Here is a 27,755-nt window from a genome sequence, read left to right on the forward strand (position 1 = left end):
AGGTTAAGGCTACTACTGAAATAACAAAAGGTACCCAGAAAAGTTTCTACGCTGATAGAATGCTCACGACAGCCTGTAAGCCAGAAACCCAGATAGAATTGTTTTCCTGTAACTCACTGAAGCCCACTCCTCTCTTTCTCTACATATGAAGTTATTTTGTAAATTCACATTTGTTTTGTTTAAAAAATGATCACATGGGTACCTTTTTGATAATACTATTAAAGAAGGTGAGGTTCAGCAGTACAGTTGTTTTTTTTTTTAAATGTAGTGTTTCACTGTTGTATAGCCGTTCCATGTCGTTATCCGTTAGTGCCTCAGCTTTATTTGGATGATTGCCTTTACCTTATTTTAATTTCCCGTTCCATCCAGTTTCTCCGAGATATGAATGTACCAGCTTTACATAATTTTTTTTTTTTTTTTTTTTTTTTTTAAATATTCTCATTTTGTTGATTAATGAACATTTCTGTACTGTGGGTGTTGTCGAGTGATTGAAAACTAGACATTTTGTGTTTGAATTGAAAGTGATGGTCTCGAGTCAAAGTTAAAGTACATTTTCCTCTAGAGGAATTATCACCTTTTGATATATGTAGATTTATAACGAATCACAGTTGCATAACGTTAGCTCAGCCTTCAGTTGCCGAATTTATGATTCCGGGGAAGTGGCAAGCCTACTTCTAGCAATTCATTGCAAGGGATCTCAAAAAAACTCGAAGAAGGAGCTCTAAAGAGTTAATCACAACTGGAAAAGGATAAGGTCATACTCACCTACTCGTCTGTCAAGGGCAAAAGAGACTGACATCTCCGCACAGTGACTATTTACTAGCTCGGTGAGGCGGGCCCGAGGACGTCACTCCGCGGGGGGGCCTATCGCAGCTTTGGGGTGCGTTTTAGCTCTATGACCAGGTCCTCAGGTGGTTTGGTTGTGCGTTTTTGCGATGCGGTCTCTGGACCTGAATCAGTTCTGAGGCATGGTTCTGGGTTCTAACCAAAGGTATTGTGGGCTGGATGTTGGTGTTCCTGGTGACGATGTGTACCTTCAAGAACAAAGGCTGCATACAACAGTGTGCTTCGGATAATGTGGGGTCTTGATATACAATCCAGCAAGGCTAAATCAACTAAAATAAATAAAAAAGAAATATTAGAACACACGTCGGGTCTGCTGGCAAACATTGTAAATAAACACGGGGTCTCTGTCATTGCCATTGAACTGAGGAAGACGAGGAGTAGGCCTGATCAAACCTTGTGGTGTATTGTAATGGGTTTTGTTGCATTAACAACATTATTATTATTATTATTATTATTATTATTATTATTATTATTATTATTATTATTATTCTGTAAGCATAGCCTACATACCCGTGTTCTGATATCTACCGGGCTGTAATGGCGATTTTTGGAAAACTTTTCAGCTGACGGTTATGAGGGTGGGGTCCTCGTTAATGTTGATGTGAGCACACACATTCGGCTCAAAACTATCGATTGATTGCTCAAACTAAATGTAGATGTTGATTACAGTTTGTATTAGTATTATTATTAATAAAAGCTTTCACATTACTGTCTTGAAATACAATGAAAGCACTTGCTCTATAGTCCGTATATATTGCAACGCAGTCTAACACATTTGCCTCGACGTGTCTAGAGATACATTTATTTTGCATGATTTATTAGTATGGAACTTCGGACGGACATATCTATGACATTAGTCACTGTTATATACATGACCAACCTGTTGGTTCATAACACTCGTAACTGTTGCAACAACATTTTTAACCTCCTACGTCTTTAATGTACGGGTTCTTGGTCGCTTAGCCCGGTTGTGTTGTGGTCAAAACGCGAATGCCTGGACAAGCAGCCATATTACAAAAGAGTCACTGGCGGTCATCTTCGAATGGAAAGGGAACTCCCTTCCTACACGTCAGATTACACTCAAATATAATAATACATGGTGTGGCAATTTAAACAACAATCAGAAACCGCAATAAAAACTCAAGAAAGCACATTTTATCAAAATGTTTTAATTCAACAACAGTAACAGAAACAGCGGCTGGCTGACGTCCTCGTTCTGTAGATATAAAAAACATACGTCTGAAAGATTTAAGAATTATATATATATATATATATATATATATATATATATATATATATATATATATATATACGGAGTCCTCAGGGAAGCCTCAGGGAATCCTGGGTATCTTATTTCCCCATTAACACCTGGAGCCACGCTACAATACATAATCTAAAAGTTCAAAAGGGAACCAAGCGCTAAAAGAACACAAACGCGACCCGCTTACTGTCTCTAGGTGGAGAACTATTCACACACACGCACACGCACACACACACACACACACGCACACACACACACACACACACACACACACACACACACACACGCACACGCGCACACGCACACGCACACGCACACGCACACACACACACACACACGCACACGCGCACACGCACACACACACACACACGCACACACACACACACACACACACACGCACACGCACACACACACGCACACACACACACGCACACGCACACGCACACACACACGCACACGCACACACACACACACACACACGCACACGCACACGCACACGCACACACACACGTACCCAGATATCCAGACAGACTAGAGGAGCTTTTTTCTCTTGATCTGTCCCCATATGAGGGGGCCGTGCAGGGAAGATTTAAAATCGAAGCTGGTTAGTTTTGAAATGTGCTGGAAAGAGTTTATTTTTTATTTTTATTTTTTTAAGTACAGTGGAGTCGACGAGTTCTAAAACAAAGCCCTGTGTTTTATGAACACACTAGTGACGCCACGCAGCAACAGTCTGTTGTTACTGAGCATAGATCAGCACACACCCTGTTCTAGTTTATGCTTGCGCTCCCGTTTCTCTGCTGAATGACGCAAGCATGTCCTTTTTTTTTTTTTTTTTTTTTTACTGAACTATATCTATAGCGCTATTCTTTAATGTCACATTAACAATTTGCAAACTATCTTTATTACTTCAGTACGTGTATAAATAGACACAGGTCGTAGACAAGCATGTATCATATTTGAACATGTGGATTTGGAATGAAAAGGCTTTGAAAGCTGTGTGTTGTCATTGGGTTCTTGTGTGTGGGTATACATGTAAACGAAACACATACATTACAATGTGCATACAGTAACAGAGAAAAGGGGTTGCGAGCAATGTTTGTTAAAGTTATGGAATAAGATACAGAAACATAATAAACCAAAGGTAATTCCCTCTGCTGTCCAGGGATCAGCTTTCTGTTCGTCATACAATGCGTGAGTCAGCCAGAATTCCAGGAGTGAAACAGTATAATAAGATGAACGTGAACACAACTGGAAGTCGGTGCTGAATACCTGACTGAAGTACTGGACACGCTGGGGCTGTGGGGATTACCTGCCAGGACACTCAACCGTGAGTTACAGGAGTATTTTACTTGTATGCAATGTGGTACTTTGTGTTCTGATATTCTGTAACAACTGTAAGTCGCCCTGGATAAGGGTGTCTGCTAACAGATGAATAATAATAATAATAATAATAATAATAATAATAACGGATAGATGTAAAACCATATATAAACATAATGTTACATCTGAATGTTTAGCCACTAATAACCCTGTAACTGGCTTAAGGGGCCTAACACTGGTGACATGCATACTAAACATCTGAACTGTAACCCAGTCTCACATTACGTATTTGAACAGTTTCCAAGAGAAGGTAAACGTGGCTTGTTTATTATTTATTTATTTATTTCTTATCCAGGGCGAGTTACAACTGTTACAAAATATCATCACAGTACAGAATATTACATTAGAAAATATCACTTTACAAAATGTCACATTTCAGAATATCACATTACAGATAAGAGCAGTTGTAAAATACAGTAAAATCCATAACAAAAGATCAAATTCAAATAAGAGCAAAAAATAGAGAATACAGTAAATAATGACATGTAAGAGCGGGTTCATATAAAGTCTAGTATGAGCATATAGTAAATATGATGAGTGGATGAGAATGATTTCAAATAAGAGCAATAACAAAAATCATGAATACCATTAAGAGTAAAGTCAAATACAAGATACAGGAAGTAGTTATAATTAAGAGCAGTAGTAGAATACAGCAAGGTATGGAGCCGTTCAGTGAAAGTACAAGCTGATGCAAGTACTGGCCTGGTATGGTGGAGAGTTGTGAGGTTTACAGATGCTGTCTGAACAGATGTGTCTTGGGGAGGCGCCGGAAGGTGTTCAGGGACTGGGCAGCCCTGATATCTGTAGGTAGATCGTTCCACCTCTGAGGGGCGAGGGAGGAGGAGCGGGCTCTGGAAGCAGGGGAGCAGTGGGGGGTACAGCTGATCTGCCGGTGGTGGAGGAGTGGAGGGGGCAAGGAGGGGTGTAGGGAGAAATAATAGTCTGGAGATAGAAGGGAGCAGAAAGGTCAAGATAGTGAGTACTGTGAGTACTGAATTGAGTTTTGAGTTGGATTCGAGCAGCAATAGGGAGCCAGTGCAGAGAGCGGAGCCGTGGTGTAGCGTGGGAGAAACAAGAAAGGGAAAAGACAAGGTGAGTAGCAGAGTTTTGGATGAGCTGGAGCGGACGGCTGGCAGAGGCAGGGAGGGTGCTGCAGTAATCAAAGCGGGACAGTACCAGGACCTAAACTAGGAGCTGTGTGAAGTAGTTGGTGAGGAAGGGGCGAATTCAGCATATGTTGCTGAGGAAGAAGCGACAGGAGTGTGCCAGAGTAGAGATGTCAGAGTAGGAAGACACAGAGAGGTCGGGGTGACACAAGGTTCTTGGTGGATGAGAGAGGGTTGTGGATTCAAGGGGAATAAAGATTGAGCTATCAGCAGTGGCAGAGGAAGAGAAGAAAAGGAGATCTGACTTGGAGAAGTTGAGTTTGAGTTGATGCAGGTGCATCCAGGAGGAGATGGCCGAGAGGCAGTTTGAAATATGAGAGGAAATGTCGGGGTCAGAGGGGGGAAAGGAGAAGAAGATCTAGGCATCAGCGTAGAAATGATACAAGAAGCCATGGGAGGAGATAAGGGGACCCAGGGAAAGAGTAGAGAGAAAATAGGAGGGTCCCAGGACTGAGCTTTGGGGGGACACCTGTCAAAAGAGGCAGAGGGTGAGCTATGCCAGGACACCCGGAACATGCAATCAGAGAGGTAGGAGCAGAAACAGACAAGAGCAGTGCCGGAGAGTCCCAGGTCAGTGAGGGAGGACAGGACAATAGAGTGGTTAACTGTGTCAAAGGCTGCAGAGGGGTCGAGGAGAATTAGGATAGAGGAGAGGGAGGCAACACAGGCAGGGAGTAGGGAGTTAGTGACAGAGAGAAGAGCAGTTTAGGTGGAGTGCTCCGGGCGAATACCTGATTGGAGAGGATCGAACAGAGAATGGAAAGCAGATAGCTGGCGATGTACCACTCACTCAAGGATTTTAGAGAGGAACGGGTGAAGGGAGACACGACGGTAGTTCTGGAGGGATAAGGGATCAAGGAAAGGTTTTTTTTAAGATAGGGGTAACGCAGGCTTGTTTGAAGGCAGAGGAGAAACAGCCAGAGAGCACAGAGGTGTTAAGAGAGGAGAAGAGAAGAGAAGAAAGGGAGTAGAGCAGGGACAGCAGTCTGGAAGAGGTGAGTGGGGAGGGGTCCAGTGCACATGTGATAGAGGGGATGTGTTAGAGAGCAGCAGAGGAGAAGAGCAGTGAGAGGCGAAGGCAGAGGTGAAATCAGCTTTGTAGGAAGCTGAGCGACAATTCCAGAGGGTACCAGAGTGGTCCGCACATTTAACAGATTCTGATATACAAGAAGCCTAATTCAGTAGGTACTGTTCAGGTAATTCAAGCAATTATCAAAAAGGAAATGCGTAGAGGACAATATTAACGATACAGTACATTCAAGCAATTATCAAAAAGGAATTGCGTAGAGGACAATATTAACGATACAGTACATTCAAGCAATTATCAAAAAGGAAATGCGTTGAGGACAGTATTAATGATACAGTACATTCAAGCAATTATCAAGCAATTATCAGTTAAACGAGGCAGTCTTCCCAGCGACAGCGAGTGGAAGCGACAGCGAGTGGGAGAAGTACAGGCGTGGAAAAGTACAGAGCAGTTTAGAAGCAGGAGAAATTGCATCTTGAATTGCTTTAATCGGAAAACAGAGGACATTGGGGAAACACAGCAGCAGCTCAAAGTCAAACAGCCGTGTGTGTTTTTCTGATAACAAACAAGCTAAAACTCGGAGCAGCTGATTCAAATTCAGCGCCGTTCTGAGACACGGGCGAGGGGAGGAGCCAACAGCACAGCAGAACAACGCAGTTAAACGAGCCAGTCTTCCCAGCGACAGCGAGTGGAAGCGACAGCGAGTGGGAGAAGTACAGGCATGGAAAAGTACAGAGCAGTTTAGAAGCAGTTGGAAAGCAGGTTGACGGCTGCAGAAGAAACTAAACTTCAAAAAAAAAAAAAAACCTCAACATGGTCTTCAAGCCAGTAATCTGTGACACCTGCTTGATGTGGGAAATCCGAGAAAACCCAGCGGAGCTAAACCAAGTGTGCGTAAAGTGCCGCGCGATCCAGGATTTGCATAAACTAGTAAGCATGCTAGAAATGGAGCTGGAAGAAGTGAGACAGCAACAGGATCTTGAGGAACTGGCACACCCACAATTCATGGAAGTCTGCATCACCCCTAACAGACTGAAAGCCACCAAGGAGATAGAAGGTCAGAACAGCTGGGTTCAGGTAGGCAGAAGCAGGGAAAAAAAGAAACTTCGTCAAACACAACCACCAGAAATCAAAACAACCAACAGATTTGAGTCACTTCAGAATTTTGATGAGCAGAACCAACAACAAGAGAATGAAAGGAACAACATCCAGGACCCCATTGACAGTGGTGACCAGACAGCAAAAAGAAGGGAGGTCATGATTGTTGGGGACTCCATATTGAGAAACACAGCAAGTTCAATTCGCAGTTTGGACCCCCTTACTACAACAGTGTGCTGCCTTCCGGGAGCCTCGGTCAAGCACATCACTGAGAACGTGGACAGGCTCCTAGAACGAACAGGAGACGACCCGGTAGTAGTCGTCCACATCGATACAAACAACATTGGAAGAGACAGACCAAAATCCCTGCAAAACAAATTCAGAGAGCTAGGAAGGAAATTAAAAGAGAAAACCAAAACTGTGGTATTTTCTGGTATACTACCGGCACCTTGCAAAGGACCATATGGACAGCTGGAAATAATTAATCAAAACGCATGGCTGAAGACGTGGTGCACACGGGAAGGCTTCACCTATCTTGATCATTGGACCACATTCTACAACGAGGACTATCTGTATAGACGGGATGGACTGCATTTAAATAACAAGGGAACCAGTCTACTCGGAGAAAAGATCCTCGAGCAGGTTCAGAAGCATTTAAACTAGAAAGGAAGGGGGGAGAAATCAACAAAAAAACAGAAGGGAGACCGCATCAAAACAAGAACAACAACTCAGGTAAGACAACCATTAAATGTATTTATCTAAATGCTAGAAGTATCAGAAACAAAATTCTAGAACTTGAAGCTACTGCACTAACAGGTAACTATGATGTGATAGGTGTTACAGAAACGTGGTTGTCTGAGAGTGATGGGGACGAATATAATATTTGTGGGTATACACTGTATAGGAAAGACAGGCAGGACAGAAGAGGAGGAGGGGTAGCGCTATACATAAGAAACAGTCTTGAAGCCCAGGTGTTAAACCTGGACAAAGAAAATAAAACCGAATCAATATGGGTCAGAATAACGGACAAAAATTCAAAGGGCATAATAATAGGAGCATGCTATAGAACGCCAGATTCAGACGGTGAGCACAATAATCTGTTATACAATGACATTAGAAATGCGTGTAGCAAAGGAGAAGCCATACTAATGGGGGATTTCAACTTCCCCCAAATAAAATGGGAAAACCCGGTGGGTAGCACGAAGGATGAAATAGAAATGGTGGAAATGACAAATGACTGCTTCCTAACACAATTTGTCAAGGCACCGACTAGAGGGGAGGCATGCCTTGATTTAGTCTTTTCAAATAACGAAGATAGAATAACTAAAACAGAGGTCAGAGAACCACTGGCAAACTCAGACCACAACATGGTCTCATTTGAAGTGTTTTTTAAAACCCCAAAAGTAATGACTAAAGCTAAGGTTTACAATTTTAGAAAAGCAAACTATGAAGGTATGAAACAGAGACTAACAGAAGTAGATTGGAGTAAAATAGAGAAAACACCCACAGAAGAAGGATGGTTGTTCTTCAAAAATGTAGTACTAGAGGCGCAAAACAATTATATCCCTAAAGTAGACAAATCTAAATGTAAAACTAAATTGCCCAAATGGTTTAATAGATCAATTAAAAAAAATATTCAGTGAAAAAAGGCACTTTACAGAGCATTAAAAAAGGACCAAAAAGAAAGTACGCAGAAAGAGTACACAGAACTGCAAACGCAAGTCAAAAAGGAAGTTAGAAAGGCCAAGAGAGAAATAGAAATGAACATTGCTAAGGGAGCTAAAACCAATTCCAAAATGTTTTTCCAATATTACAACAGCAAGAGAACATTCAAAGAGGAGATTAAATGTTTAAGAGATACAAATGGCAAAATCGTAGATGAAGAAAAAAAAAATAGCAAATATATTAAATGATTACTTTTCACAAGTTTTTACAAAGGAAGATACTGACAACATGCCCCACATGTCATCCAGTTCCTATCAAGTTTTAAATAACTTTAGCATAACTGAGGCAGAAGTGTTAAAGGGACTAGGAGCTCTTAAAATAAACAAATCCCCTGGGCCGGATGAGATCCTCCCAGTAGTACTCAAAGAAATGAAAGAAGTAATTTACAAACCGCTAACCAAGATCATGCAGCAATCTCTTGACACAGGGGTGGTACCGACAGACTGGAAAATTGCAAACGTAATACCGATCCACAAAAAGGGAAACAAAACTGAACCAGGTAACTACAGACCAGTAAGCCTGACTTCTATTATATGCAAACTTATGGAAACTATAATAAGATCCAAAATGGAAAATTACCTATATGGTAACAGGGTCCTGGGAGACAGTCAACATGGTTTTAGGAAAGGGAGATCGTGTCTAACTAACTTGCTTGATTTTTTTTGAGGATGCAACATCGATAATGGATAATTGCAAAGCATATGACATGGTTTATTTAGATTTCCAGAAAGCTTTTGACAAAGTCCCGCACAAAAGATTAATTCTCAAACTGAACGCAGTTGGGATTCAAGGAAACACATGTGCATGGATTAGGGAGTGGTTAACATGTAGAAAACAGAAAGTACTGATTAGAGGAAAAACCTCAGAATGGAGTGTGGTAACCAGCGGTGTACCACAGGGATCAGTATTAGGTCCTCTGCTATTCCTAATCTACATTAATGATTTAGATTCTGGTATAGTAAGCAAACTTGTTAAATTTGCAGACGACACAAAAGTAGGAGGAGTGGCAAACACTGTTGCAGCAGCAAAGGTCATTCAAAATGATCTAGACAAGATTCAGAACTGGGCAGACACATGGCAAATGACATTTAATAGAGAAAAGTGTAAGGTACTGCACGCAGGAAATAAAAATGTACATTATAAATATCATATGGGAGATACTGAAATTGGAGAAGGAATCTATGAAAAAGACCTAGGAGTTTTTGTTGACTCAGAAATGTCTTCATCTAGACAATGTGGGGAAGCTATAAAAAAGGCTAACAAGATGCTCGGATACATTGTGAAAAGTGTTGAGTTTAAATCAAGGGAAGTAATGGTAAAACTGTACAATGCACTAGTAAGACCTCATCTTGAATATTGTGTGCAGTTCTGGTCACCTCGCTATAAAAAAGATATTGCTGCTCTAGAAAGAGTGCAAAGAAGAGCGACCAGAATTATTCCGGGCTTAAAAGGCATGTCATATGCAGACAGGCTAAAAGAATTGAATCTGTTCAGTCTTGTCCAGTCTTTGAACAAAGAAGACTACGTGGCGACCTAATTCAAGCATTCAAAATTCTAAAAGGTATTGACAGTGTCGACCCAAGGGACTTTTTTAGCCTGAAAAAAGAAACAAGGACCAGGGGTCACAAATGGAGATTAGACAAAGGGGCATTCAGAACAGAAAATAGGAGGTACTTTTTTACACAGAGAATTGTGAGGGTCTGGAATCAATTCCCCAGTAATGTTGTTGAAGCTGACACCCTGGGATCCTTCAAGAAGCTGCTTGATGAGATTTTGGGATCAATAAGCTACTAACAACCAAACGAGCAAGACGTTTTTCTTATGTTCTAAAAAGGAAATGCGTTGAGGACAGTATTAATGATACAGTACATTCAAGCAATTATCAAAAAGGAAATGTGTTGTGGACAGTATTAACGATACAGTACATTCAAGCAATTATCAAAAAGGAAATGCGTAGAGGACAATATTAACGATACAGTACATTCAAGCAATTATCAAAAAGGAAATGCGTAGAGGACAGTATTAACGATACAGTACACTCAAGCAATTATCAAAAAGGAAATGCGTAGAGGACAGTATTAACGATACAGTACACTCAAGCAATTATCAAAAAGGAAATGCGTAGAGGACAGTATTAACGATACAGTATTACAAACTGAACAAATGTTTTTTTTTGTGTCAGAGGACATTTCTTTAAAATGTGTTTTTAGGTTATGTTGTGTTGCCTTTCACAGCACATTTTTTAGATTCTAAAGTCTATTGAAGAATAATGACTCCAGTACGACCCAGGTATGTGGTTTCACACTACGTGGGATTGTGACATGAATAGCCAGGACCCGGACCCAGGTTAAATAGACAAGTGTATGATAATCAACTTTAATAGTAAACTAACAGACAAATTAACATTAATAAAGTAACTGATAAACTCATTTAACAAAGCACTCCTACGTAAAATACAGCGGTGGCTGAAACAGTAATTGTGAATATGAGAATTAATTTTAAAAATGGTTATTAACACAGCACCACCCCACACACATTAAATGCAGCAGCACTCTCTTAATGACAAACCAGTTTTGAAAAGATTGAATAAACTATTTGAGTTTGATGATGATGAGTTATTAGGCTGCAAAACAGTACTGTATGAACTTTGAGTCGGTAATCAACGAATTGCTATCGGTGCCAAAAAGGTGTTCTTTTATGCAAAGTACCTGTTCCTTTAGGCTGAGCATTTCCAATTGGGAAATTCCATTTCACCACAAGGGTGTTCTTTAAGCCAAAGTGTTCTCTTAAGAGGTGTTCCTGTACACAGAGACTACTGTACTTTATTTGGAATCTGACTGGCTGGGACAATGTTATAACACTCAATTGCAACATAAACTGTCTTTGGTCCATATAGAACTAAAATGTAGTGCCAGGTCTATAAAAATACAGCATTGGTTTATTTCTCTCAGGGTAATTTGTGTGGAGAAATGGTAATTTATAAGAGCCTTATGTCTGCTTTGTTTTACTTGTACTGTATGTTTTTTGCTTCAGTTCTTTGCCACTACTTTGAACAGGATTTCATTTTTTTGTGAACAATGTCCTTGATATCGCAAGGACTTGCCCTGTATAAATAAATGTAAACAAATGTATAACATTGATCTCGATGCTTCATTAAGGTCAAACTCATTTGGGCGCTCAATTGGAAATGGAGATCTTACACTGTAACTCTCATGAATAATAAGATGCAGAAAGAGTGGAACATTTTGGAGAACACAGGGAAATAACAGGGTAGAGGGTCGCTGTATTTTTTATTTGAATCCTCCCCTTACTCATATAAAGTTCAAAGAATGTTAGGTAGAAAGACATTATGCAAACAATATGATGTGTCTCCCACCCACACGTTCCTAAAAGTTGTCAACCTGCTGTTATCTATTGGCTGCTGCCCCTGTGGGTGCTTATCGCTTCTCATAATGAAAACCAATAATCTGCTGAAGAGACAAAAGCCCCTTCATATTTAATGACAGTTTGGGAAATATGTTTGTGAGTCAACCACTACGGTTTAGACTTGGGCTCAAGATACTGAACTGATTTTGCAATTGTGCTGAGGCTCACTTTACGTTGGGGTGGAACATTCGTACTATCTGGAGTATTGCTTCAGTTTCATGTACAGAAGAAAGATCTTAATCGCTCCTTTCCCAAGACACTGAGACCATGGCATTAACAAAAGTCCACTGAATGGATTTGGGTTGTTATTCCTTGCCTGCAGGACTGCTGACATTATGTTAGAGATCATATACTGTAGCTTGGGATTAGCCATGCTCACCTTTGATTTACTTTAGGCTAGACTCAGTAATGTCCTGAATGCTTTCATCTTGTTAAGTACTAGAACTGTGCAGATTACTGGGCCTCTAAAGCATACTATCACTCTTAACCACCTGCAAGTTGTCTGAGCCTCTGTTTTGTACATGAAGACTTAAGCAGACATAAACTCCTGTATAAACCATAAGTGTTTCATTATTCTGAACTTGCTGTAGTACTGCTTATTTCTTTTTGAATATGGTTAGCGTTCATGAATGTGACTCATGTCTATGCTGGTGATTGCTGCTGATTTCGGTTAGATAGTGTAACATTTGCTTTATCTGTTTTTTTTTTTATATAGAGATCATATAAATTTAATTGCCAGACTGATCTAAATGGATTATTGTACTGAGTATCCCATGAAAGCAAACACTTTGTGTAGAGTCAATGTTTAATGATGAATGTTTCAGACTGGTATAAATGTCACCCCCAGTCAATGTAAATGTCAGAAAACATATTCTGACAGTGACTTAGAGTGAAAGCACATTTGTCTTAGTTTATTATTTTTAAATGTCAAAGTAATCACAGAAATCACACCTTTATACTGATTCTTATAACAGACATATATAACGTGTTGTTACCGTTAAAGTTAATAGGTGAGGACAATTGTCCACTCAGTGCTGAAAGAGATTAACATTTCCATGAAATTTGAAATATGGAGCTAAATATAACTGCTTCATTTTGCCACCATTTGATCAGAGTATTGGGTATCCATTACATATCCACGTTTTAAAAAGCAATGCCGACAGTCCTGTTATCAGGAATTTGATCAGAGTATTGGGTATCCATAACACATCCACGTTTTAAAAAGCAATGCCGACAGTCCTGTTATCAGGAATTTACTTGGGGTATTTAATCCAAGAAGTATTCCAAAACCAGTGCTAACCTGACTTTTTTGAAATCGGAATTACTTTTGAAAACGAATTCTTGTGTTCCTGTATCGCACTAATTGACACGGTCAAGTTAAACATACCAACAGAAACGTCATCAATTAATTGACAAACGTTTCGACTACAAGTTTTAAAGACTTTGAAAAAGACCTAGTCAAAATGTTTGTAATTTCATTCATAACGTTTCTTTTAGCATTACTCAAAGATAAGTCTTTGCAAGGTATGTGCAATGAGACGGAAATTGTGTTTGTTTGGTTATGATGAAAATAATACAGGCTTGTATTAAATATAGTGTTGTATAATACCTGGTGAACAAGACAATCTGTTTTTTGCATATTATATGTTTCCCAAGTAGATCTTTTGCTTTTTTTTTTTTTTTTATCAGTGTATAAAATGGTACTGACATATTTTTATAAATTAAAAAAAATTGTAACTACAATATTTTGAACCAAATTATATATATATATATATATATATATCTTATATATATGTAGTTATATATATATATATATATATATACATTGTGACATTTGAGGTTCCAATTTAATACAGTGCGGTATGTGTGTGTGTGTGTGTGTGGTTGTGTGTATATATATATATATATATATAATGAAACCCCATGAAGGCTATAACATTTAGAGGGGAACCAATGTAGTTCTAAAAAATGACAGCATTTACTGGCATGAAGTACATTGCTTGTCATAGTGTTTCCTATGACAGGACTGCAGCGCGTGTGTGTTTTGTTCCACTGTTTGCAAGGGGATCACTGAATGTGACCCTTTTCTTTACAAGAGAATGTGTAGGCAGGCTTAATCTATCAACCAAAGCCCTTGAAAGAAAGCTGACTTCTTAAAAAGGGGGTTCCCTTTGAGTGGGTTAGCCTTTATAAAAATGAATGGTTCTACACAAAGCAGGGTATTCTCTTTTAACTTAGTCATTGTGTTCCATGTAGATCATGTAACATTGCTCCAGTCAGCAGCGATAGTGTTATATCTGTTTTTCAAAGCTGTGATGAATGCAGACTTCTTCTCATCATGAAGTAGTGAGTTCTAATTTAATGTTTTATTTTCCATTTTTTAATGTAATTTATTCATTACATTTGTGTCCCTTATTTAATAACATTGTAGACATTGCAGGGCACTTTGTTAATTTAAATTTTAAAAAAGGCTTTGACAATGCGATGTGTATCTAACCTAGAATTGCCCTGAATATTTGGTGATTTTAGGGGATTTATTTATTTATTTATTTTTTGAACATTATTTAAAGCCAAGACCATAACAAGGGACAAGGTTTGTGTACCGCCATAGTGGACAGACATAGTGGACAGACATAGTGGACAGACATAGTGGACAGACCTAACATGCTGTAGTCCAGTTAATGCTAATTGCAGTGAAAAACCTGGAATAAGTTTGACCTTTTTCTGAAGCTTTGCAAATTAAAGTTGCAAATTGAGCTTCTCTTTTTTTTTCTTGTGCCATTTTAACTTATTTAGAAGACTAATCCTGGTGGATTTGTTTTTTTACCTTATTTTATCAGGAAGTCACTTGAGATTGAAAATCTCTTTTGCAAGTGAAGGTCCTGGTCAAAAAGACGGCAAATGAACATAACCAAATAATAGGTACACATACCATCCAGTTAAAAATATTACATCTTCCAAAAAAAAAGGTAAAACGGTAACACATTACAGGAACAGCTTTCTGTTACATAATTATCAATTATTTACTTCAAATAATAATAGACACAAAGGCACTAAGCTCTTTCTGATGATGCACACGAGTGTCTAAAATGACACAGATATCCTACATGCACTGTTGTATTTTGTTAGTTTTTCATTTCACGAAAGATGGTGAAAATTTGGCACAGTGGTAAATGCTTTGTAGCTAGATTGGCTTTTTAGGGACATAGTTTATAGTATTAGGCTGCAGACAGACGTCTTATACAGGATTGATCTTTAGAAGATTTCCAAAATAAAGTCTCCTGTCTTTAAGCAACTCTTATTTTTTCTTAAGTTTTATAACTTCTTATTTTAGAACAGAGCATAGCAGCTAAGTTCGAGTTGAAGAGCTCTAAAGGTGTTTTCTTTTACATTTTGTAACATTTAACAATATTTTTTCTCCTTTCAAAAAATAGGAGGTAATTCAAAAATAGAGTAAACACTTTGATAATATGCCCCTATGGATCTTTACTGCTCTGTATAATTTCAAATAAATTCTCTTTGGATGTAAACTGTCAATGAAGACTTTAAAACAATTTGAACCCTTGCACTTTGTCATTCTAAAACAAAAGTGAAACACATTTTTAGGTCTGTTTTGACTTTCCTGTTTAAAACGTACCATTGCTTTCTGTTAGAAAAGGAATGTGCTTTTCTCATATGTTAAATGAAAGAGCTTCTTAAACCACGTACCACTTAAAGACGTCCTCCACATGAGCGTATAGTCCTACATCATGGTAATCCATACAGAGAATTTACAGATTCAAATAAAAAAACTGCTTCAATGAAAAGACAAGGTCATGCAGCAAGGCCTTCTTAAATATAGATATCCATTTCTGCCAGACCATGTCGTTGGAATGCCTTGGTTATTTATCATTTAATACCCTGTAATTAAACAGAACTTGAAAATGGAAGAAAAATACTGTAGCAGGAATGGTGCGAGGGTCTTGGATGCAGCACAGACACTGCAGTTTTGGTTGACAGTTCACTGTAACCAGGAGGTTGGTGTTTTGATAAGTTGACATGTGTAAGGAGCGCTCACTTTTCTGGGGGCCCCCAGCAATGGCAGATAATAATTGGTTAGCTTGTTATGAATATTTAACTAATCATTTTCACCACACTGTATCATCAGTTTGACTAATACATACCAGAGGTACCCCACATGCTAATCTTGCAGTATTGTTTCAGTAGCTGGCGTTGTTCGGTTCAGAGAGTTTGCTTTGCTTTGTGGGGAAGAGGAGTAATATTCTAGTAAGAACGTGGGTTGAGATTTGTAATGGAAATAAATCTAGAATGTATTAAGTTTTTGAATAAACGAGTGTTTAACTAAACAAATGAACATACTGGGCAACAACCTGTTTCTTAGTCAATGTACAGATATTATTTTGTAAGTATTGTTTTGTTAAGTTAGTAAAGATCAGTTAAGGTGAATAGATATCAGTTAGTTATTAAACTGCATGGATTTTTTGAGTATTGGATCCTGTTGTACAAGGTACCAATTAGATAATAATAACGGTTACATAAGAACCTCCTTTATTGATAAATAATAATAATAATAATAATAATAATAATAATAATAATAATAATAATAATAATAATAATAATAATGTGGATGTTCTGTTTTAATAATTACATTTTTTATAAAATATCAGGTGGGTTCACCAGTCTTTATTGTCCTTTCTTTGTAAAAGCTCAATGCTTAATGTTGTGTATGTATTACCACTCAATTACAGTTTTATTTCAATTAGAAGCATTTTATATCTAACATTAGTTATATTCAGTAAGCTAGTGGTTAGCGTTATTTTGTTACAGTACGATTTAATTTAGAGTACTGATTGTAATCACATTGCACTAGAAATGTCTTGTCTGCTCTTTTGATTTATTTATATCTTTTCTTTTTTCCGGCTCAACAATCAGTGATAACCCCAGTAAAAAGACATTCGAAGACTTGTTATACATGTGTCGTTATTTTTTAGAATATGAACTTTGGTTTCTATAGCTACCATCAGCGTGCATTTCATTATGATGAAATGGTTCAGGTAGATGCACTTGGGGTTGGATTAGTGTGCTGCATGTACATCATTGATAAAAGTGGTAAACTGAAATTCTGATCATTTCATTTGAACATTTTTTTCAGTTTATTTTAATTTACATGACAGGCCTAATTGTAAGTTTATACAGCAGCTCACAATTACTGTTGACACCTGTTTTAACAGCTTCAATATAAGCAGCTGAGGGCAAAATAAACAGCCGCAGAAGAGTGGATTCTGAAATGGGGAGCTCAGAAGTGTCTGAACAGGACAGGTATTGTATATGTTCCTTGTTTAATATTGCAGTTCTGCACTCTCTGTCATTAGCTATTGCTCTCTGCTTGCCACTATTTACCATGCTTATCAAAAGCTATGTTTCTTTCAACCACTGCTTCTTCAAATAGAAAAGCTGAATTTGTGTGAAGTGGTTTGTAAAATGACCACTAGGCGGTGTGCAGTTGCAATTTCTGTGCCCTGGTAACTGGAGCTTTCCATTTACTAACTCCTAGCATAGTGGTCATTTCTATAACCACCTTTAACGATTCAGTTTTGAGGAGACTTTTCAGAAGCAAGCACATGGTTGAAAAAGTTAATTACTCTTATTTAATGTTCTTCAGCAAAGCAGCAGCGGAAAAAAAAAAAATATATATAAAACAGTTAAAATTTTACCAGTGGTCATACAAAACGACATAAGATAAATTACCCTATTTAAATGGTATAGATAAAATCGACCTAGAAACTTATATATATCTCTAATAGATATATATATAGTGGTTATATAATATTCACTCGATGATATTCTGTTCGCTACCTTGGAAACCATGTCACATGAGTATTCTGGTACAGCAGAAATGGTCTTGGTGACCCTGCGTTCTTTACCATAATAATAATGCTTTTCACATTGTAGATCATTACACGTTATTATGTGGTGTGCTAGTTTATTAGAACACCCCCTTGCTTATATATATATATATATATATATATATATATATATATATATATATATATATATATATATATATATATATATATATATATGAAAGAAAAGGTTTTTAAAAAATGTACACAATGTCAAATACATGTTTTTTTTTAAAACTATCTGTTATTTTGTATTATCATAATATTTATTTTATTGCTATTTTCATTAATAACCAGGTTAAAGTGAATCTCTCGCGTTGGGACTGCCCCCATTTTTAACTGTGATAAAAACATGCAAACATGGTGACCCCTTTTTTATTTTTGTGAGATTATTTGACACAATTATTGATTCCATTGTGTACTCTATAGTACATTGTATTTATTACTGGTAGCTCTAAATCACAGCAATTAGCTTTAAGTGCAGCATTTCTTATGGATGGACAAAACTACTTGAAATTCCTTTGTTATGCAACTGAAGTAAAGGGAGGAAGCATAGTATGAAGAGTGGACACATACAGAATTACCAGAGATTACAGATTTGTCTGTGCTCCCTCGTTATTTCACTGTCTGATTAGTGAATTTACCGAATTAGTGAGTTTATGAATTACTGAATTTACCGAATTCGTGAGTTTACTGAATTAGTGAGTTTACCAAGTTAATGAGTTTACTGAATTAATGAGTTTACCAAGTTAATGAGTTTACTGAATTAGTGAGTTTACCAAGTTAATGAGTTTACTGAATTAGTGAGTTTACCAAGTTAGTGAGTTTAAGATAGTGTGGGAGTTTTGTTTGGACAATTTTAATCTAAGGTGCTATTATATTTGTGAGTATCTGGTGTAGTAGATTATTCCTCTTGTGCTATTGACTGAAAAGCATTTTTAAACAGGACAACATTTAGTCAGACTGGCAATCCCATGATTTCTCATATTCACTTAAATGATTCAGGCCTGCCACAGCATGTATTATACAACAGTCATTGTGCATCAAGGTATAGGACTGCATGAATACCATCAAACATTTACATGAACAAGGATGTTAACGTATTGTACAGCACAGTACATACTGTGCATTACCTGACCTGCTTACCCAACCCCGGTAAGTACAATGTGTCCACTGTGAGAACTGCTTCAGCCTTTTTTGAAGGAAGCAATTAGTGATGCACGTGCACTGCATGTTTTGATCCTGACTGACGTGAGAATAATCCTATATATGTTAATATAGCATATATATATATATATATATATATATATATATATATATATATATATATATATATATACATACACACACACACACACACACACACACACACACACACACTATATATATATATATATATATATATATATATATATATATATATATATATATATATATATATATATATATATAATATTATATACTAATTTTTTTACCGTCAACCTTGGAACGCAGTTGGAAACTAATGCAAAAAGCAGACAAAGATATATCAATATGCTCATAATAGATAGGACTATGTGAAGAATGACTTTCTTCAAGCCAAAATAATCCATGTCATGCTAATGTTTATTTTGAAATCTTGAAAGGAGATATCTGGTTAAGCTTGTCCAGCAGCATATTACTGCAATAGTCACACAGTCTGAAAACAATGATATTCTGAGCTACCTTGGAAAGAAGCAATATGTATTCTAATACAGTGTGGATAATTAGTGACCCTGCGTTCTTTACCAGATACAGTGCTTTTCACAATGTAGATTATTATTATTATTATTATTATTATTATTATTATTATTATTATTATTATTATTATTATTATTATTATGTGGTGTGCTAGTTTATTAGAACACCCCCTTGCTTCTGTAGTTTTGATTTGTTGTGCAATGAGATCAAACCACTGGAACTGAAACTCTTGGAAAATTGTCAAAATAGACAAATTACTGATTGTCTAGATGAATTGATGATTTCAGTAGGCCACACATGCAATTCATTTAAAATAGTCAGAGAAAAGGAACACATAGCCACAAATGGTAAAATGCGGAAGACTTTTTTTACAAGTAGTTTAAGATGCCTAATTAAAGCACAAAGTGGTCTTACATTTTCATGCATTGTTTCTATGCCACTGATAACTGAAAGAAAATATAAATTCTCACCCATGAGGTTTCCATGCAGGCAGGTATATAAAGGATATAAATGACACATCTTGAGGTGTTGCAGTAGATGTGCACATGGCTGTATATTTCAGCCTTGTATCCTTAGCAGTGAATGGCAGTGCTGTGTACAGTACATGGCAGTGTACAGTGTATGGCAGTGTACAGTGTATGGCAGTGCTGTGTACAGTATATGGCAGTGCTGTGTACAGTGTATGGCAGTGTACAGTGTATGGCAGTGCTGTGTACAGTGTATGGCAGTGCTGTGTACAGTGTATGGCAGTGTACAGTGTATGGCAGTGCTGTGTACAGTACATGGCAGTGTACAGTGTATGGTAGTGCTGTGTACAGTATATGGCAGTGTACAGTGTATGGCAGTGCTGTGTACAGTACATGGCAGTGTACAGTGTATGGTAGTGCTGTGTACAGTGTATGGCAGTGCTGTGTACAGTGTATGGCAGTGTACAGTGTATGGCAGTGCTGTGTACAGTATATGGCAGTGTACAGTGTATGGCAGTGCTGTGTACAGTATATGGCAGTGTACAGTGTATGGCAGTGCTGTGTACAGTGTATGGCAGTGCTGTGTACAGTATATGGCAGTGTACAGTGTATGGCAGTGCTGTGTACAGTATATGGCAGTGTACAGTGTATGGCAGTGCTGTGGACAGTAAGTGTGGGTGTGCAGATGAAGTGATTGCACAGTCACCTCAAAGCCTCCTTATCGTTTAGCACAGCATTTCAAGACAGCAGTCCCTCCCTCGGTGTCCTCACCCATGCTGTACGTGTGAAAAGTCATGAAGGAAGACATTTTCAGGGAATCTAGGTTTCAGCTGTCGGTCATTGTAGGAACACTCAACCTCAGAGTTGTAAGATACATACAGATATATATGCTGCATACTTTTTAGTAGATTTTTATAGTTGAATTGTTCCTGGAGCGTTTCAAGCAGTGAAGCTTGATTACACGTTACATTAAGTATCATGCACTTCATTGCATAGTAATTATGCAGATGACTGGAACTACAGCACATACAGTAAGCAATTATACAATTCAGTACTCTGTGTAATTACTCACAAGGTTCTGTGTTTAAAAGCCATGTAATAAAAATAAAGCAACTTTACTCATGTGAACACAACAAGATTTGTAACATTAATCAAAAAATGAAGTTTAATTTTCAGAAAAGAGAGAGAGTATGTAAGTGTCATCATATCCTAGAATTCACCAACAATAAATGCAAACAGAAATCAAATATATTTTTAGATCTTCTTAAAACAAATTGCTGCATACATAGGGCTAGGTTTACCAAGGTCTGTACACCAACATGTACTTTACTGTTTGCTAAAAGTAAAATACTTGTATTCATCTTTCAAAACAAGTAGCACACAACGTGTAACATTAATTTCAATGGTGTGTCTGTGTTTGTTCCTACCTCGACAACATGAGCAAGGTTACCGTTTCAGCAACAAAGTGCTGGAAATTACATTTTGTTTAAAGATATTAATAACTGGCCCCTACTCCCCTGATAACCCAACTCTTAAGATATTGGTAGCTGTTGGGCTACTAAAAAAAATTTTTTTTTTAGGCAGACTTATTTAACAGATGAGCACAGTAGATGATGCTCTGTAATGAAAAGAATCATTAGCTATCAGCTGATTTATAGTTTTCAAACATTAATTCAAGTGCTGTATTGTGTTTTCTTTTTTTTTTGTTTTTTTACATCTAATAATAAATGCAATTGTGATTGATGTAGGTGTGAAAGCGTGGAACTCGATAGTAGCATAAGATTTCTTATTGCTGAAAGAAATGCTTCCCTCTGGAGAGGAGAAACTGCTTGGAGGCATTGTGCAACATTGCAGGTAAGAAAGGGCAACTTTACTGGAAACATTTAAAAAGTGAATTATATCTCTGTGTAGCTGCTACAGTGCAAACCCTTCCTTGACTGTTGTAATTGGGGAATGTACTGTGCAGTCAAACAAAGCAACTTTAATTGCAGTAATTCTACTGAAAAGCAGAAATAAAGCTGGAAAAAAAGTTTCCAACAAACATCATAAACTACTGCAGTATAATCTTTATCTGTGTGCTGTTAATACATAATTTTTTACCACTTATATTTGTGTGATTATTGCAATATTTGAAAATGAAACTTGCAGATTACAAATGTTGTGATTGAAGTTAGCAGATGCACTGTAAACTGGATAGAAACACAGGCACATGTTGCATCCCTGTGGCAAAGTGGTTAAGTGTGTGCTGGTAAAGGCAATACAGCAGAAACAGACAGACAACGATTCCAGGTGCAATGGTGTTTATTGGTTTGTATTTTTTCCAAAGCCTGTCGGCAAAATGACAGTAAACAATATTGGTGTAAAGTGATACTTCGGCATGTATCACTTTATTTGTAATCTTTGGGTTTGACTTGTAAACCAATAGTCCCATTCTTTATACACACACACACACACACACACACACACACACACACACACAACACGTAACACAAAACACATACATACACAGGCGCTTTAGTGAATGAATTAGTGCTTGTGGTGCATATACAGTTCTCTGTGAAACAAAGGAAGTGCGGGTGTCCGGTTTGGTGCTGGCCTTCGGCTGCAGCTCAGGATCATGTTAGTAGCCTAAACAACAAAAAAACAGTTTTAGCAAGACGGTACGAAACAAACACAACACTCACGTTTTCACCGTTCTCCTTTTAGGTTTTCTCAAACCATTTACAAAGGAACAGAGCACTTTACTACGTCCCCTTTTTATACCCCACCTCATGACCCCTTGGTTAACGAGCACATCCGTTCCTCCAGTCCGCGGATGCCACGCCGTTTCCCGTCCAGGTCATTGAGTTTGTGTACCGTAGTTCCGACCCATTTCTAGATGGCCGACTTCCACTTTAACCCTGGGAATAAACTGTCATGCCATTTAAACCAGGGTACTCTGCCCTCTTTTCACAGCGCCCTCGCAGGTGGGGAGGGAGATCTAACACCAAGAATCATTCAATCTCTGTCACAGTCCCGTTTCGAGATCACCTGCATTAATATTACATGCTCAGTTCCATGTGTCAGTTGAAACAAGTTTCAAATATTCTCCTGTGCATTAGGTAGTTGTTGACAGTTTCAACTGTCAAAAGTTTTTTTTAATGTTTTTTTTTTTAAATTATGCTTAAGTGAAGTCTGATTTTAAACACTTGCCACAAAGACCAGATAAACCCAGAGCTGTACAGTAGTTGGTTTGTCCCTAGTGCAAAGTATGAGAGGATCTAGGCTACAATATAAAACAGGGCCAAATCTATGGTGGTCTATAAACTGGTTGGACCCAACATTTTACACACAAGGGCTGCGAAATGCCTGCCTCGGGTTGAAGAAGAGTTAATCTTATCCTCCCACACTGCACAGCCATGACAGAAGAGCATTAAACAGAAGCAGTGCAGAGTGTGCATAATGCTTAATTTTTCAAATGACACATTTAAACAAAATCTTTGAAAACTAGCAGGGTTTCAGCAGGAAGAATTGTCTGTTTATATATATATATATATATATATATATATATATATATATATATATATATATATATATATATATATGGGAGTTCAGCTTCGGAATCCACTTCTCGTGTTATCACAAGTCAGCAGATAAAATCTATTACACATTTTACTGCCTAATGTATCACATCGTACCTGGCTTGAATCGCAGTGCTGTAAATGCAGCCAGGGAATACATTTATAAGCTAAAAATTTCTCTTTAGTAATCTTGGTCAGTTTTACTTATATTTTCAGATTTATTTATTTATTTATTTTTATTTTTACAACCAACTTCCTTATTTCGTGTTCCAGTAATACAATAGAATTGCGAATTCCCTGTGATGCCTCGTTTGGGTAATAGGCGCTTAGTCATGTCTGCTGTAGACAATACAGTTGTGACATTTTGGAGCGCCCCCTCCTATGGAAAGAAGTGATAAGAACGAGTGACACGCTTCTGTATAACATACTGCGACGTGTTACACATCTGTAAGAACTGCATCACAGTGAGTTGTGCGCACACACATTACACTATCAGCGTTAACACTGTCTTGTACTCTTTTTTCACCTGAAGAATGTTGATGTACCGAAGGATTTAGGAGACACAAGACACTTACGCAGAATGGCTGGAAAGCAGACAGATTTGCAGCAAACCGACACGGGGGAGGTACGTTTAAGTTTTTGCTCACTTGTAAGGCCAGCTATGAAAAATCACAAAGACACCGAGACAAGAGTGCTTGCACGCATAAAGTTTTGTCTAATATTCATATAAAATCACATTCAGCAATACAGTTGGCTTAAGTGGGCTGACAAACCGAAAACAGTTTAGCTGCGGAAGATGTAAACACATCTTAACCAAGTGTACTTCAGAGGGATGCAGCTCGAACTTTTTGGCTAACTTCTCGATTTGATTGGCTGTTTGGCTGTGTTGTGACTTATACTCATGAATATGCATTTTACTTGTATTAATGAGATTGGCCAGCTGCGAGGCTCCTTGCAAACCGCAGCCCTATGAACTCGACGCAACTCTCAACTCAATTGCCAGTGTCAGTAACGCGCTGTCTGAAATACACGACCAAGCACCTAACTTATTCAAATACAAAAGTCAAACGCTTCTAATTACAACATGACGGATATTTAGGGTTTCTGGTTGTCAGGTTTTATTTCTGAGCGTGCTGCCTGCCTTTAATGTTGTAATTAGCATCATTAAACCATCTCAGTTTCTTAATTTAATCATGGAAAAATGATAATGACAAAATAAGCGTCACTATTTTTTATTACCTATACATTCCTAAAACCAGTGGTGATCGCTTCACCCTCGCTGCATGGAGGTTGTACCAACAGCACTAACTGTTTCACAAAACAAAGACTGAACCCTTCACTTAAACTCGTCAAGTACAATGAAAAATGATTGTGAGGCTTGATTTAGGGTTTGCATTATTAAAATGGAAAGCAGTTTCATTCAGTTCCGCCGCCTTCATTCGCTGGAGCAGCAAAATAAGCCACTTTTTAGTATAAACAGAATCGGCATGAAACATATTTAAAGGCTCTGGATACATTGTAAACAGTGATATTAAATTTAAATACAGGCAGCGCCTACTGAACACATCAATCACTCAAGATAAGTAAACAGACAGTAAATATTATGAAGAGCACCGGCGCAGCAGAACCTGGATATTAATATCGGCACATAACGAGGGATGAAATGCATTTTATTTTGCGGCAAAGCAACGTGTAAAAGGGCCTAAATAAATAATTTTGACTACGATTTAACCGAGGCCCGTGCCTCATCGAGCTACGGCCTTGCTTATTCTGCAGACTCGTCTATACAGACTGACACATACAGCACAGGACGAGGTATAAGATGGTGACCACATTGTCCACTGGACACTGAAAGATACTCCATACGGCTTTGCAAAACTGCTGGGTTGAAATGTGCTATGCCATGCACAATTACACAGTTAGTTAGCGGTACGAATTCACACTAATGACAGAACTCGATCTCTTGAATTATGCAGTACAACGTCAATTGTAGAGGTCATTTAAAAGAAATTGTAAATGAGACCTCTTCTTTGTAAATTATGTAACAGATACAGTGAATAATGACTTGCATGTTATTTAATATTGTATTAGTTAACTATTAAAGTGTTGGTTGAATGTGTGTTTGAGATTCGTGAAGTAGGCTACACTAGTCTTTATCAGGAACACTGTTGAAATGGACTGTTGCAACACTTTAGAACTGTACATGAATTGCAAAAAGTTTTTTTTATAATCAATATTAGGCAAACACGCGATTTTGACAAATATAATAAACATAACAATAACTATAAAGCATGCTTACCGCTTAGTTGCAGAAATTTGTGTAAATAGCACCATCGTGTGGCTACTTTTGGTTGTACCGCTGAACTAAGGCCATCAAGATGAATAAGGAGCAAGTAATTAATTTGTAGGGTTACCAATATGTTGCGCTATGTGAAAACCGCCCATCTTTCAAGATTATTTGGTGCTGATGTAGTGAACAAATTAGATGACGCTGATAGCTACATACATACTCAACACTCTTTGTTTGTAGGGTACGGATTTGAAGGGAAACCAAATGCAGGCCTCCGCAGAAGATTTAAAACAACGGATCAAGATTCTCGAAAAACAAAGACAAGAGGTTAATAATACGGCTTTGATTAGAGGTTGTGATCATCAGAGACACAATAAGCAGTGTATGTGGCTGGCTTCACAATGCACGGATGTCAGCGGTGTAGATAGATAGATAGATAGATAGAGTGAGTTTGAGAAACTACAGAACCTAAAATGCTTACAAAAATATCAGAAATAAAGCAGAAATAGCCATAATAAAGTGACATTGACATAATGCTTCTGATTAAGGTAGATTGCAGCAGCTTGTATTTTAACATGGTGCTTGTTTGTTTTTTGTCATTTGACAGCTACTTGAAGTAAATAAGAAATGGGATGAGCACTCTAAAATCACGAAGCAGCGATATGAACAGAAGGTAACTTACTGTTAATCCTGTTCAGTGTTTTACTTCTGGACATGTTCCCTGAATAATCAGGAGAACAAATCTTTAAACTGATTTGCCCCATTTCCCAAATGTATGGCATACATTCCCTAGAAGTGTGTCACTTCTTGAATCTGCTTTCAATATTCAGTTTTCAGAGACAAAGCATACATTGGCTGATTGTCACAAACACACCGCTGACCTAGAAGTGGAACGAGACCAGAAGCAGAGAGATTTTGATAAGAAGCTCGTCCTGGCCAAAGAAATGATTGAAAAAAAGCAGGTTTGTGTTTTCTTTTTCTGGTCGTGCTTGCAGTGTCGTTTAGAGAGGTGACATATCTCACTGTAACACACATTAGGGGTTTGTGTGTTATGTATGAAATAGAATTCCTTGGTGCTTCGTGCTGTGTATTCTCCCCCTGTTACTTTAGCAGCAAAAGTGGTTGTACTGCAGCTGAGAGAAGCAAAGCAAGTGTCAAAACAGCCAGTCCTCCTTTACTTGCAATTAGAGCATACTGATAGCATTTTAAAGGAAACAGCTATAAATCTGAGGTTTTTTACAGTCCATAGCTACATTTTTAAATATGCCAACTATTTCCCTAAATTATGGTCTGCCTTTTATAGGCAGCACCACATGTACCAATAAAAAAAAATGAAGCATTCTTAGACAAAGCCATTGGATGCTTATTGATCATGTGTGCAAGTACGCATTACAATACACTATTGATCATCATGTGTGCAAGTACGCATTACAATACAGCTATTGATCATCATGTGTGCAAGTACGCATTACAATACAGCTATTGATCATCATGTGTGCAAGTACGCATTACAATACAGCTATTGATCATCATGTGTGCAAGTACGCATTACAATACACTATTGATCATCATGTGTGCAAGTACGCATTACAATACAGCTATTGATCATCATGTGTGCAAGTACGCATTACAATACAGCTATTGATCATCATGTGTGCAAGTACGCATTACAATACAGCTATTGATCATCATGTGTGCAAGTACGCATTACAATACAGCTATTGATCATCATGTTGCAAGTACGCATTACAATACAGCTATTGATCATCATGTGTGCAAGTACGCATTACAATACACTATTGATCATCATGTGTGCAAGTACGCTATTGATCATCATGTGTGCAAGTACGCATTACAATACAGCTATTGATCATCATGTGTGCA

The 27,755-nt window shown here is 37.8% G+C and overlaps 1 protein-coding gene across 6 annotated transcripts in view; it reads left to right on the forward strand.

Moving 5' to 3' along the window:
* The first annotated feature begins 3,263 nt into the window (after positions 1-3,263).
* The window catches only part of LOC121329034 (TNFAIP3-interacting protein 3-like), a 34,111-nt gene continuing 9,619 nt past the window's right edge, over positions 3,264-27,755 (forward strand). For 2 of the 6 annotated variants that reach the window (XR_005951738.1, XM_041274274.1), the window contains exons 1-7: positions 3,301-3,437; positions 17,164-17,251; positions 21,770-21,875; positions 24,114-24,206; positions 26,112-26,198; positions 26,479-26,544; positions 26,702-26,833. Coding sequence is in view for 5 of the 6 variants with exons in the window: in XM_041274274.1 (XP_041130208.1) it covers positions 17,220-17,251; positions 21,770-21,875; positions 24,114-24,206; positions 26,112-26,198; positions 26,479-26,544; positions 26,702-26,833 (516 nt within the window). In the remaining variant the exon portion in view is untranslated. Of the gene's footprint in view, positions 3,438-17,163; positions 17,252-21,769; positions 21,876-24,113; positions 24,207-26,111; positions 26,199-26,478; positions 26,545-26,701; positions 26,834-27,755 lie in introns of all 6 variants that reach the window. The other 4 variants (XM_041274289.1, XM_041274299.1, XM_041274308.1 and 1 more) reach the window with 4 other exon arrangements.

This window comes from Polyodon spathula, chromosome 2 (assembly GCF_017654505.1).
Source record: "Polyodon spathula isolate WHYD16114869_AA chromosome 2, ASM1765450v1, whole genome shotgun sequence".
Lineage (NCBI taxonomy): Eukaryota > Metazoa > Chordata > Actinopteri > Acipenseriformes > Polyodontidae > Polyodon > Polyodon spathula.